Below are 13,491 nucleotides of genomic sequence, written 5' to 3'. Positions count from 1 at the left end.
GCTCACATTTGCCAAAATCTGCGTTTTGTCTGGACACAAGACGTCGCACACCTACATCATGCAGCTCTTCAGAGTGCCGGGCTGATTTGGCTATCTCCTCTGCTACAATAAAACTTGCTTTCACAACAGCTTCACTTTGTGATTTTGCTCTGATGAAAAAAGTCTGCTGAAATGTCAGATTCTTCTTTAGCTCTTCTACTTTCTGTAGTTTCTGCTCTGCATTTAGGTTTTTCAGCTTATTCTGACGTTTTGTCTCGTAGTGCCATCTTAAATTAAATTCCTTAATTACAGCCACATTAGTGGAGGGCCCACTCCTGAAGACCTTCTATGACTCTGTGGTGGCCTCAGCCATCTTTTATGGTGTGGTCTGCTGGGGTGGCAGCATCTCTGCTGGGGACAGGAAGAGACTGAACAGGCTGATCCGAAGGGCCAGCTCTGTTCTAGGATGCCCTCTGGACCCAGTGGAGGTGGTGAGTGACAGGAGAATGGCGGCTAAGCTGTCATCCCTGATGGACAACATCTCCCACCCCATGCATGAGACTGTGACAGCACTGAGCAGCTCCTTCAGTGGGAGACTGCGGCACCCACGGTGTGGGACGGAGAGATTTCGCAGGTCTTTCCTCCCCACTGCTGTCAGACTCCACAATAAAGACCTTGACTGATCTAACACACACATCCACACATGTGCAATAATACTAATGTGCAATAATCCTTTCTGGCATCGTTGTATTTTTACTCAGTTGTATATAGCATTTGTATTCTATTTTTATCTTATTGTATATCTTATTCTATTTTATTCTGCTGTATATAGTATTTTATTTATTCTATTCTGTACAGTTGTGTACTGTATTTATTCTTATCTTATTTTATTCTAATTTTTCCTTCACAACTTTTGCACTGTCCACTTCCTGCTGAGACAAAACAAATTTCCCACGTGTGGGACTAATAAAGGTTATCTTATCTTATCTTATCTTATCTTATTAACTCCACTAATAAGACACACGGGTTTACCAGCAATGTCTGTAAACATATATTCAGTCACCCACTGGCGCTGAAAGGCTCTGCTTTCAGAATCAACTTTTCTCTCCACCATTGTGAGCGGCTAGCTTCACAAGTTTGACTTGATTGACCGGGAATTCAATGTTCCCCGTCAGCCTAGCGTTCAGCAAGGAGGCTGCAGCGCTGCATTATGGGATCTGTAGTTTGTATATTATTAGCGCCTCACCTCGCCGGGTCATGCATAACAATAATAATACAGCTATATAAAATGATCTCGCGGGCCGGATATAAATGTACGCCGGGCCGGATGTGGCCCGCGGGCCTTGACTTTGACACATGTGCTCTACACCATCCCCTCTGCGAATAGCTAACTTATAGTGGTGGAGGGGTTTCTATGTCCCAGGGATCCCAGGGGCTATGTTGTCCGGGGTGCTTTTGTACCCCAGCAGGGTCTCCCATGGCCAATTTGTCCTGGGTGAGAAACCAGACAAAGAGCAATTCAGAAGACCCCTATGAGTACAATATCAAGGGAACAGTTCACGCTGCCCGGGATAGGGTTACCGGGGCTTTGCCCTGGAGCCAGGCCCAGGGAGGGTGGCCAAGAGCGAGCATCTGGTGCCCGGGCCTTAATCCTTGGGACCCGGCCGGACAGAGCCTGAAAAAGGGACATAGGCCCATCCTCCTGCAGGCATACCACCCGCAGGAGACACCGTAGGGGTCGGGTGCAATGTGTACCGGACGGCGGCATTCTCTATTTTGTACACTCGTCAATGAATGAGCGCACGCAATTGTGAGAGTGAAAGAAGAATGAAGTAGCAATAAAACAAAATTCATCAATAAACCAGGGCAGATAATGGTTTGTGCATGAGCTTTCTTTCATTAGTGGGAGTTTGCAGATTGGTAAAGAAGTGAAACCACATTCTCAAAATCCAAACAATGAATTAGTTTAATGCAGATAATGTTAATACAGCCTTTACTGAATTTACTAGCAAGTTTTTATAACCCTAAGAAACATAAAACAAATGAAAACATAAAACAAAATATTAAAAGATAGATAAGCCCAACCCTTTGGAAACATCCCATCAAATCAATAAAAATCTAAAACTGGTCCATTAGTTTAGTTGGTTTTTATTTTGTTTGTTTTATGTCATAACATGAAAAGTCAAAATTGTATTATAAATGAAGGATTATGACAGAATTGCTATCTTTGAGTCATAACAAGACAAACGCAGTTTTAATTGAACATTCAAACATTCAAATAAAGAAATTGGAAAAGGGTCACTTATCATTAAACATCTAAATCTAAACTTATCACTACTGTATCTTAAACACTTGAAGATTTAAAAAACAAAGTTAAAATAAAGAGATGGAGAGATATTCTAAATGTACTATTAGTTTTCTATATAACTTATCATTACTAATCTATATCTTAAACTTAGCTGTAACTATGTAGGTAGGAAGGAAAAGAAATGTGTAAAGAAATGTGTGGCCGATGGATTTGCCACTTAAAGAATCTCTAATGGAGACTGCCCTTGAGTGAGTGAGAAATACTCCATCTGTGGTGTATATGAAGAGCTGTTCCACCACCCCGAGACCATACCCAGTACATCATTAACAGTGTTTGGTAGAAACCAATAAGGGAAGCGCACGGTGGGACGGGACCCATCGGTGTCAGTCTGGACTCCGTAGTACCCGCTCCGGAATCTTTGGTGTTCCTGCTGCAGTAACGAAAAGGAAGAAACAGGTTAAAAATGCTCCAGTCGTTAGAGATCAGACGACAAACATTCAAAGCCGAAGTGAATACAGTGAATACATAACAGTGTTTTTTTCTTGAAATATCCACCACTGATGCCTACAGGATTGTGATTACTCACCTCTTCCTGTTCAGCCTCCTCTCTTCCACGGTTGAAAAAAGAGGTAGAAGACTGGGGATGGCACCACATGAGCTTGGCTTGTCTAAAAATGCCAGTTTTAGAAACAAGTGTTTTTTTTATCACTCACATCTTGTATTTGTAGAATTTAGAAGATGTTAAAACACATACTTCTCTGTGAGCATACATTATACTTTCTATTCACCTCCTGATGGGAACCCACCTGTCGTCCACGCTGGAAGCCAGAGGTGGAGGGCCGAGGGCTGGATCTCCTCACTCGCCGACAAGGGTGTACCTGTGAGATATCACTTGATGTTAAGCACCTAAGATGCTGACTATTATTCTTACGTTAGCAATTTCTTTTATTATTTCAAAAAGATAACTTCAACAGAAGTCAGTTCTGTATGCATACTGGGGATGGTAATGAGTTTGTGAATATTGAAATAGTCATCAAACTGCAAAAATGTACCTTTATGTGACCAACATGAGTTCAAATATACTGTGCTGCTACATGCTGCTAGTGCCAGAAGGTGGCAGCAATGTGCATAGAAGGTGTCAGAAATAGAGACTGTATAAGCCACTAATGACTGCCGGTAAAGTGAGTGTGGAGCACAGTGAGATCAGACAACAAACATTTAAAGCTGAAGTGAATACATAACAGTATTTTTTTTTTCTTGAAATATTCACCACTGATGCTTACAGGATTGTGATTACTCACCTCTTCCTGGTCAGCCTCCTCTCTCCCACGCTTGAAACCAGAGGTGGAGGCCTGAGGCCTGGATCTCCTCGTTCTCCAGTCACGGTTCAAGTGTAAACCAGAGGTGGAGGGCTGGGGGCTTGAGCTCCTCACCAGCTGGTCAGTGTTTACCTTTTAGAGATAGAGTAATATGTGGGTAAAAACTCTTGGCTTGTCTACAATGCCAATTTTTATTGTTTCCCCACTCAGTTCTTGTTTTTGTAGGATTTAGAAGATGTCAAAACATTTAACTTCTCTATAAGCTTACGAATATACTTTCTACTCACCTCTTGATTGGCAGCCTTCGGTCGTCTATGCTGGAAGCCAGAGGTGGAGGGCCGAGGGCTGGATCTCCTCACTCGCCGACCAGGGTGTACCTGTGAGATATCACTTGATGTTAAGCACCTAAGATGCTGACTATTATTCTTACGTTAGCAATTACTTTTATTTTTTCAAAAATACTACGGATAACTTCAACAGAAGTCAGTTCTGTATGCATACTGGTGATGGTAATGAGTTTGTGAATATTGAAATAGTCATCAAACTGCAAAAAAAATTTACCTTTATGTGACCAACATGAGTTCAAATATACTGTGCTGCTACATGCTGCTAGTGCCAGAAGGTGGCAGCAATGTGCATAGAAGGTGTCAGAAATAGAGACTGTATAAGCCACTAATGACTGCCGGTATGGTGTGTGTGCAGCACAGTGAGATCAGACAACAAACATTTAAAGCTGAAGTGAATACATTGAAAACATAACAGTATTTTTTTTTTCTTGAAATATTCAACACTGATGCTTACAGGATTGTGATTACTCACCTCTTCCTGGTCAGCCTCCTCTCTCCCACGCTTGAAACCAGAGGTGGAGGCCTGAGGCCTGGATCTCCTCGTTCTCCAGTCACGGTTCAAGTGTAAACCAGAGGTGGAGGGCTGGGGGCTTGAGCTCCTCACTGGCTGTGCAGTGTTTACCTGTTAGAGATGGAGTAATGTGTGGGTAAAAACTCTTGGCTTGTCTACAATGCCAGTTTTTATTGTTTCCCCACTCAGTTCTTGTTTTTGTAGGATTTAGAAGATGTCAAAACATTTAAGTTCTCTATAAGCTTACGAATATACTTTCTACTCACCTCTTGATTGGCAGCCTTCAGTCGTCTATGCTGGAAGCCAGAGGTGGAGGGCTGAGGGCTGGATCTCCTCACTCGCCGACCAGGGTGTACCTGTGAGATATCACTTGATGTTAAGCACCTAAGATGCTGACTATTATTCTTACGTTAGCAATTTCTTTTATTATTTCAAAAAGATAACTTCAACAGAAGTCAGTTCTGTATGCATACTGGGGATGGTAATGAGTTTGTGAATATTGAAATAGTCATCAAACTGCAAAAAAGTACCTTTATGTGACCAACATGAGTTCAAATATACTGTGCTGCTACATGCTGCTAGTGCCAGAAGGTGGCAGCAATGTGCATAGAAGGTGTCAGAAATAGAGACTGTATAAGCCACTAATGACTGCCGGTAAAGTGAGTGTGGAGCACAGTGAGATCAGACAACAAACATTTAAAGCTGAAGTGAATACATTGAAAACATAACAGCATTTTTTCTCTTGAAATATTCAACACTGATGCTTACAGGATTGTGATTACTCACCTCTTCCTGGTCAGCCTCCTCTCTCCCACGCTTGAAACCAGAGGTGGAGGCCTGAGGCCTGGATCTCCTCGTTCTCCAGTCACGGTTCAAGTGTAAACCAGAGGTGGAGGGCTGGGGGCTTGAGCTCCTCACTGGCTGTCCAGTGTTTACCTGTTAGAGATGGAGTAATGTGTGGGTAAAAACTCTTGGCTTGTCTACAATGCCAATTTGTTTTCTTTCCCCACTCAGTTCTTGTTTTTGTAGGATTTAGAAGATGTCAAAACATTTACGTTCTCTATGAGCTTACGAATATACTTTCTACTCACCTCTTGATTGGCAGCCTGCGGTCGTCTATGCTGGAAGCCAGAGGTGGAGGGCGTTTTTTCTGGAAGGTGTTGGAGGGATTCAGGGCTGCTGTCCTGTAGCCACTTTGTCTTCATCTTTGCCTGTCAGGGACATTCATCAAACAGGTAAACATAAAGGGCAAACATACTCAAATATATGAAGTCATGGTACAAGTTTTGTTGTGATCTGCTTTGTTTTATTCTTGCTATTATTTACAATTAAACCATTTCACCTTTGATGTACTAATACCCATCAAAACACTGGTGCTGAATAAATCACAGTGACTGACACTGAGATCATAATTCTGATTGCTAAAGCTGCCAGACAGGATTCAAGTTGTAAAAAAAAAAGATTTAGTTGTATTTACTTTACTTTAAGACATTTTCTTAAATCGCCAAAAGAGGTTTTGTGGATTAAAACAAAAATGAAATGAAAAATATATTCTAGAAACCACTGTTCTGTTATTAAAATGTTAAGTCTACTGAAAAATACATTGTAGGTTGATGTTTTCTGTTTCAATACACATTTCAAATCATTTTTATTATATTTTATGACATTATAAATATTTCCTTTTTACATAAATATACAATAAAACAGAATGAAAACAGTTAATTTAATCTGAAGATTTAAGTTTTTTTAATGCATTTCTTTTATTATTATTATTATTGTCATTTTGTTTTGCTTTTTAAAATTTGGTCAGTGGTTATTATTTTGTTTACCTTTAAAATTGTACATGAGTTAAATTCAGTAACTGTGTGTGTAAAGGCTACAGCTGTGTGGAAGGAAGGAGATAGGGGCCAAATGCAGGACTTGCAGGACACAGAGGGATGAACTCAAGGAGCTTGTGCTGTAGAGAACTCAAATAGGGGTAACAAGAAAATAAAGCATAATAACTAGAAGCTAAAAAATTAAGGTTTCAGGAAACTGGAAAACAAGAAATGTGTGTCCTACAGTAGAACTTACTTTTCCCATGCTGTCAGTCGATGGTCAGTGGTTTTGCAATCCAATAAATCTCTGCTTGTTGGTAAATCCTTGCTTTACAACCGCCGTGATAGTCAGTTTCTCTCCAAGCTCAGGATTGAAATAGTGAAGAACTTTCCATGTTATGTTTCATATATTTATTTACTTTATATGGTACCGATAGCAACCATAGAATCATAACATAATTTTGTTACATAGAAACCTGTTGCCATGTGCCACTTTAAAATGTGTTTTTGTTTTAATTTTATAGTATATAAATACTTTTTTATCATACAGCGTCCATTTAAAAACATTTATTTTTATTAAAAATATCACTTTTTACTGCACTTGGTGTTCTGTGCGTTTTCATTGGAAGAAACGTTTCGTCACGCATCCAAGTGACTTCTTTTGGTGTTGTGTAAATAAACTTTCTTGTTACATAAAGATCGTACAGAGTCCTGCATTTGTGTCCGTTCGTTCACCCTTGTTCACCCAATATTTTTCTACCTATTCGCCTCAATGAGCAGTTGTAAAATGGTGTGATAAGTTGTGAAATTGATGTTTTCATTAATAACTGAGATCTCATGTACTCCAGTAATCCTAATGTCAAATTGTAATAAATTATTGGGACCAAAAAAAAAAAAAAAAAAAAAAAAAAAAAGATTACAGGTTTCAGAGCATCCAAACATCTTTTTCATGGAACAGGTTTCACATTTCAGCAAAGTGATGGTAAACAGCATGTCTTACAATAGCATGTATTTGAAGCAAGAGAGTACAGGTGCTGAAGACTGGATGTGACACACTGTCTCAAAACTTGAGGTGTGCGGTTGCCATCAAATTCAAGATGACTTTTTTCCTTAAAATAGTACATTTTATCAGCTTACACATATTTTCCATGTCCTACTGCCTCAAGACTAGTGCCAGGTTTTGTAGCATGATAGTTTGTGGAAGAAAAAAAAAACATGGAAACTAAAGACACAAGACTAAAAACCGATTTTATTTAGCATTTATTAGACCAGGTAGTCCCTTTGATTTTAATATTTCTTTTCTGACGTGAATCAATTATGTAATCATTTTAGGAAGTGAGTGTCATTGTCATTAATCATCACTTTCTCAGGACATCTTTGCTTCACTAGAAAAAAAATCCTTGTTGCAAAAACATCTGGTGAACTACACATACATGTAGGTCTGTGTATATAAATCTAGTAATTGACAAATTACAAAGTTTAATTTTTTGTTCAATAACTAACAATATACGTATTACTACATTGATTTATTAAGAAGCTATAACAAAATTTGCTAAAAAAAAATATTGCAGGTATTTTTTTTTAGCTCTGTTTAGTGTCACCACAGTGCAGCACTCTGCTCTCCAGTCGTGAGCGCTCAGCTTCAAACACCAGCAAATGACTCTGCAGTGTCTCCTCAGGACCAGACCGTATCAATGATGGATCATTGTTCTGGATGCATGTAAATATATATTAAAACAAAAATTAGCCATCACAGAGCAGATACACATGGATACGACACATGCATCCTTTAAGTCCTGCATCACAGGTACAAGAAAAGCAAATACAGATAATCTCAAGTGGAAGTAGAACACAACAACAACAAATCTTATCTGACATGAGATACTTAAAAAAATAAAAAAAAAGAGGAATGAGCACTCACTGCCACAGCAGAAATGAAGGCATGGATAAGGCAGTAGTCTGCTCCACCGTGTCCACTCATACCGAACTGCCTGGGAGTGTTATAGTCTGCTGTGTGCTTTGTGGATTTCTGGGTCAGGAAGTTGAACACATGGATCTCATGGCCATTGTATGAGAGCTCGCCCTGAGAAGATTCAGTTCATTATGTAGGAAAGAGCTGAATTTTAGTAACAAACTTAACTCTATGTTTATCAAATCCAAATACTAATGGTTCAAGGAGATAAACTGTATCAGTCGCACATCAGTAGTATGGGTGATAAGTCATCGAACTGGTGTTATCAAAAAGGTTTTTGTCTGAATAATGAAACTTTGGACAGCCTCAAAAACAGGACAAGGGAAAATTGAAAGCATTGTAAAACAACCGAATCAGTTTTATCAATTAAGGAATTGCTTAAATATAATAGTTTTTTAATAAAAAAAAAAAACACATGAAAATACATAGATTTCTGTGAAAGTACGACAAGGCAGGAAATCCCTAATTATAATAAGATATCATTGTCAATATATTTATTATTATTATTTCAATATATTATGGAATGGGTGATTTTGGTCTGCGGTTCTGCTTTGTGATGCAGAAGAGTGCCTTCGTCCTATGAAGTAAATAACATGCTTCTAACAGTTTGACAAATGAAAGAGCATAATGAGCTGAACGAACTGTTACAAGGTCTATAAGGATTAACATGATATATGATGTTTCTCACCTGCTCTGTCTGTAAGCTATCACACTTTTGTTTTTATATAATTCATTTGCTTTTAATAATTAATGTGTTTCTATGTGATTTTCTCCAGTCTCCCTTTCTCATCCTTCCCAGAGACATTAATTACAGTCCTACCTTGCTGCCGTGAATGGTTGTTTTTCGCTTGCAAATCTCTTCGGTGAACGCCACCATGGAAAAGGCTGCCGTCACACCCCCTTCAAACTCCATGTTGACAACCTGCTCGACAGATCAGAAAAATTAAAAGAGATAAAAGGAAAGAATCGCTGACCATATAAATAAATAAATAAATAAATAAATAAATAAATAAAGTGCAGTCTGGGAATTCATATGTTAGTCAGCTGACTTAAGCTATGGGGACAATGTCCAATATTTTGGGCAAATGCAGATAAATACAAAACAAAAACTCATCTCAGCAACTAACGGTTCTGTGATTACAGTCCTCCAAATTCAACCTGTCTATTAGTCTCTCACACATCATCTTCCTGCTTGCAACAAAGCCTGCTCACATAAGAGAGGTGCAGTATAGAACTACAAAATGGAAAACAGATGTTTTTCACTGTGTTTAAGTTATTTAAACTCATATGCAGATAACTGTTTGTTAAGATTAAAGAAAAAAGAAAGTATACATTGTAAATGTATAATGAAAGCGGTGCAGGTAGAAGTACAATATATTCTGTAGATTCTAAATGCATCTTTGAAGCCTGATAGGAACATAGTATTGCCTAACTTAGTCTGGAAGGGTCAGTGCTGCAGATTTTACAGTGTTTTCTAACCTGGTTACTGCAGACATCATTGTCACACTCATAGACACAGCGGCCATATGGTCCAGTCTTCAATGCCTCTGTTACCGACTCAATGTCTGGGAGTGAATTGGGGCATATGACTGATACTGGCCAGCCAGTGTGACCCTAGTACACAAACATACAACACACCTAAATTATTTATAAGAAGTGTGTAAAAACAAAAAAAAAGTACATAAATGGTGAAAGTAAAGTGGTAAAATGTTTACCTTCTTCACACTGTCCAAGTAGATTTTGCATGCTGAGTACGGACAGTCTTTTTCTACTGAACAGTTAAGGCAGCGATCTGCAGCCCCTGCTGGCTGACACAAAACTAGCAACGTCACATTTCATATTCAGGCTTAGTACAGAGATTTCTACCCGCCATGGCTACTGATTACCTTCATTTCATGACTGAACAGACAACATACCTTGTTTTCTTTATTGAAGTGGCTGACTGATCCAAATGACGACACTTTCACACACCTGCCAAGAACAAATTGCCAGAGTAAATAGTCAAACTTCACAAAAAACACCCCCATTTACCTCTAGTCCAACCAAATTGGGGTAAACATGTAGTTTTCTAGCTGTTTTAGGCCAAAATAAAGGAGAAAAGAAATCGTACTATTGAACACTAAGCCTGGAGTTTAATCACTGAACACTGTCTAATGATCTACCTGCGTCCTCCAGCCCAGTGATGTATGAGGTCAATGTCATGGCAAGATTTAGCCAGAAGAGCAAAAGAGCTCTCTGCTTCGTTTCTCCAGTTCCCTCTAACAAACGAATGAGCAAAGTGATAAAACCCAACCTGGAAGAAAGAGATCGATTCTCTTTTTAACCATGCTGCAGAAACTTGAATTGAATAACACTTAAAAAACCCATAAACCCAAAACATAACAAAAACATACACTGCTGCAAATTTGTCCACAGGCCACAACTACGTGCAAATGCTTTCAAATTATGACTTTCTTAATGAATATGTTAATTATGAAATTATTTCAAACAGACCGTCGTCTTATGTTCTAATATGATATTAACAACAAAAGAAAAATCAACATACCACTGTTAAATTCACTGGGTTAACAATAATAATAGTAATTATTATGTTTCTATCGTATCTGCCTGCTCACCGGTTCCAGGTGCTGAATATGGATCACATCACCTATGACTCCAGCGTCTATGAGCTCCTGTAAATCATAATTTATTCTTATTAATAAAAAATGGCAAAACCCTCATACAGATTATGTACATTTTCTTTACCACTTTCCCAAGTATGAGAAAATTGTAGTTTTGACTTCATCAAGTCGAAACAGCTTCAGCACTGTTTATTAAAATGCTGTTTTTGAGGGGTTTTTTTGCACTTTCACAAACACAAAAGAGAGCTCTGTTTGCTTATTTTTCCTCAATCCTGCTGATTCTGTAAATGTGTGGCTGTTTCAAATGAGGAAGCGTTCCTACAGATTTTAGGCAGATGAAGTTTAAGTGTTTGAACCCCCAAGTAGATTCCACTACGTGCTGAAGAAAACTGTCACAGCTGGATAAAGTAAGTGCACAAGACAAAGCTCACTTTTATCTTGTGGATGACTGGATCGTACCGGAGAACATGACCCACGGACAGCATCACGCCGCTCTGAATGCAAGCCTCCACAATCGCCGTGCAGTCTTCTGCAGTTGTCTGAAGTCATGTCGGGACATTAAAGAGAGACGCTGTGCTTCAGTTTGATGTATAATACGGAGGGTGTGTGATTTTGTTGAAGCTTTTACTCAGAATAGTGAATCGTGAAAGCAACTAAAACAACTGTTGGGTCATTCTAGCTCAAATTAGCAGATTTTAAAGCTTTAAAGTTTGGACACGTAGAACGATTGCTGTAAAATTTTAGCTTCATGTATCAAATGCTTTTCAAGATGTCCTTTCTTTGAATAAATGATCTGTTGACCCACTTTCAGAAGTTTTTTTTTTTGTACATTGAACACCTTTTTGAACATGAAAAATTAAAACACTATTCAAGATAAAAGCCTGAAATTTTCACTGGTCTTTCTTGCCATCTGTAATTTTGAACAGATACATAAAAAAACGTCTAAGTATCAGCCAGTTAAAGGTGTCCTGTAAAGTCCCATATTTGAGCACACACTAATAATAAAGTTCACATTGCCACAAATTATGATCATTGCATCAATTATGATCATTTCTAAAGAATAATTCACAGCAGTGTAAAAGACAACACAGACTACTTTTTAACATTACATTTTAGACTGTCCTGTCCAAATACAACAAATTTCCAGAAGGTACTCTAAGAAAATCTCTTAGTTTGATGTTGAAAATCTTGTTAGAACACTGCCTCAGATTTTAGAAAGCTAAAAAAATGGTCTGAAAGAGGTTCAATGGGCCATTTTTCTAAATAATATAAGTTTAAAAGTATTTTTAAAAGGAAGCTAAATTTTCACAGCTTTCTGTGTGTCCAAACTTCAGACAATAAAACTTTTGGTGCAAATCAGAGATTACTCATTACTGCAAAATCAGTTCATCAGTAACACCCATAAACACTCACTGCCATTGGTTTCTCCAGAAGAACATGGTATCCCTTCTTTGCAAAGGCCACAGCAGGTTCCTAGGAAGCATAAATACGATCACTGTAATAATTACAGAAAGAACATTTCAAAGTAATTTAAACCAAAAATAGTTGCTGCAGACAGTGTTTACCTTATGGAGGCGATCTGGGGTGCAAATTAACACAGCGTCTGCAAACTTGTCTCTTTCAACTACAGCCTGCCAGTCTGGATAAAAGAGGATTCAGTAAGGACAGGGCAGATAATTATAAATGTTTAATACTTTTTCTCTCTCACCTTCAAATACGTTTTCCTCTTCGATTTTGTGTTGTTTTTGAAGTTTGCTCCTTGCAAATTTCCGTGGATCAGCCACTGCAACAACCTGAGCGGGTCAAAGTAAATAAATCAAGGTACGCCCTGTTAAACATTACAACGAACTACGTGACATCGGTAGGAACAGGTTACATCAATCACTTGAGCAAAGAAGGGTAAGGGGAGTAATTTCACTTTTCATCCATTTCCTTTCGACATTTCCGAAGACATGCTTTTGCCAAATATTTCCCTCAGAAACACAAGCCTCTCCTAACCTTCATTCGTTGAGGATGAATAGACGCATACTGGGAGTAGATTTCACCCCGACATCCTCCTCCCACCACGATCACAAGGACAGGAGCAGTCATTCTGCCAGCCTGTGAACTTTGACACAAATTAAAGCTTGTAGTTACAATGCCACAAAACCCAAGAGAATAAATAATCGTGAGATTACAGGTTGAGGAGTCCTGAGCAGTCCTCCACAGATGCATTATACTTCCCTTAATACGTCGATATGTAAACACGTTAAACTCACAGAGATAGGCACAAAATTGTCAATCATTTAAAAGTGGACTAAACTAACAATTCAAGCCCTGAGTGATTATTGAACAGGGAATAAGAGGAAGCTTGTGAAAGTCGTTAATCGGCGTTTGTGGTGAATTGTACTTGTACGTTTATAAAGCCTGACAGTACCTGTTTTGTCCCATACAACTGTCACAAACGTCCGTCTCCCGCTTTGGTCAGATGAATACAGGACTACAATTTGTCCAGAGCCCAGCAGACAGTCCACTCTAGTGAAAGACTGACTCACTTCTTCAAACCAGAATATCAACCGAGAAAATGTCCGACAATCCCTTAACGCCCCCTGCAGTGTGCACGAGATCGCTCTGCTGC

At 38.8% G+C, this 13,491-nt stretch overlaps 2 protein-coding genes across 2 annotated transcripts; both read right to left on the bottom strand.

Annotated features, from left to right (window-relative positions):
* Window positions 1-1,927: 1,927 nt before the first annotated feature.
* Window positions 1,928-7,368, bottom strand: LOC120435344. Its single transcript, XM_039604758.1, has 10 exons — window positions 6,538-7,368; window positions 5,556-5,675; window positions 5,251-5,400; window positions 4,731-4,820; window positions 4,426-4,575; window positions 3,894-3,983; window positions 3,589-3,738; window positions 3,094-3,165; window positions 2,874-2,955; window positions 1,928-2,717 (listed from the first exon to the last, which is right to left on the bottom strand). The coding sequence occupies exons 1-9, from the start codon at window positions 6,544-6,546 to the stop codon at window positions 2,884-2,886; spliced, it is 903 nt and encodes a 300-aa protein (XP_039460692.1). The 5' UTR covers window positions 6,547-7,368; the 3' UTR covers window positions 1,928-2,717; window positions 2,874-2,883.
* A 144-nt stretch (window positions 7,369-7,512) lies between these two features.
* On the bottom strand, window positions 7,513-13,455 carry zgc:154075 (uncharacterized protein LOC556929 homolog). The gene is made up of 14 exons (XM_031738156.2): window positions 13,291-13,455; window positions 12,873-12,981; window positions 12,583-12,667; window positions 12,440-12,513; window positions 12,288-12,347; window positions 11,306-11,413; window positions 10,869-10,925; window positions 10,416-10,546; window positions 10,170-10,224; window positions 9,969-10,061; window positions 9,733-9,867; window positions 9,074-9,175; window positions 8,203-8,364; window positions 7,513-7,991 (listed from the first exon to the last, which is right to left on the bottom strand). The coding sequence occupies exons 1-14, from the start codon at window positions 13,302-13,304 to the stop codon at window positions 7,863-7,865; spliced, it is 1,314 nt and encodes a 437-aa protein (XP_031594016.1). The 5' UTR covers window positions 13,305-13,455; the 3' UTR covers window positions 7,513-7,862.
* Window positions 13,456-13,491: the final 36 nt, after the last annotated feature.

Source organism: Oreochromis aureus, linkage group 20 (genome assembly GCF_013358895.1).
Source record: "Oreochromis aureus strain Israel breed Guangdong linkage group 20, ZZ_aureus, whole genome shotgun sequence".
NCBI classification, from domain to species: Eukaryota; Metazoa; Chordata; class Actinopteri; order Cichliformes; family Cichlidae; genus Oreochromis; species Oreochromis aureus.
Note: the sequence above shows the minus strand (reverse complement) of the source record. Positions and strands in the feature narration are given on the sequence as shown.

Coding starts and splice junctions, on each gene's coding strand:
- LOC120435344 (XM_039604758.1), bottom strand. Junction 4,576..4,730: donor TGAAGGCTGCCAATCAAGAG/GTGAGTAGAAAG, acceptor CATCTCTAACAG/GTAAACACTGCACAGCCAGT. Junction 2,956..3,093: donor GCTTCCAGCGTGGACGACAG/GTGGGTTCCCAT, acceptor TGGCATTTTTAG/ACAAGCCAAGCTCATGTGGT.
- zgc:154075 (XM_031738156.2), bottom strand. Junction 11,414..12,287: donor TTCTGGAGAAACCAATGGCA/GTGAGTGTTTAT, acceptor ACATGACTTCAG/ACAACTGCAGAAGACTGCAC. Junction 9,176..9,732: donor ATGATGTCTGCAGTAACCAG/GTTAGAAAACAC, acceptor TCTGTCGAGCAG/GTTGTCAACATGGAGTTTGA.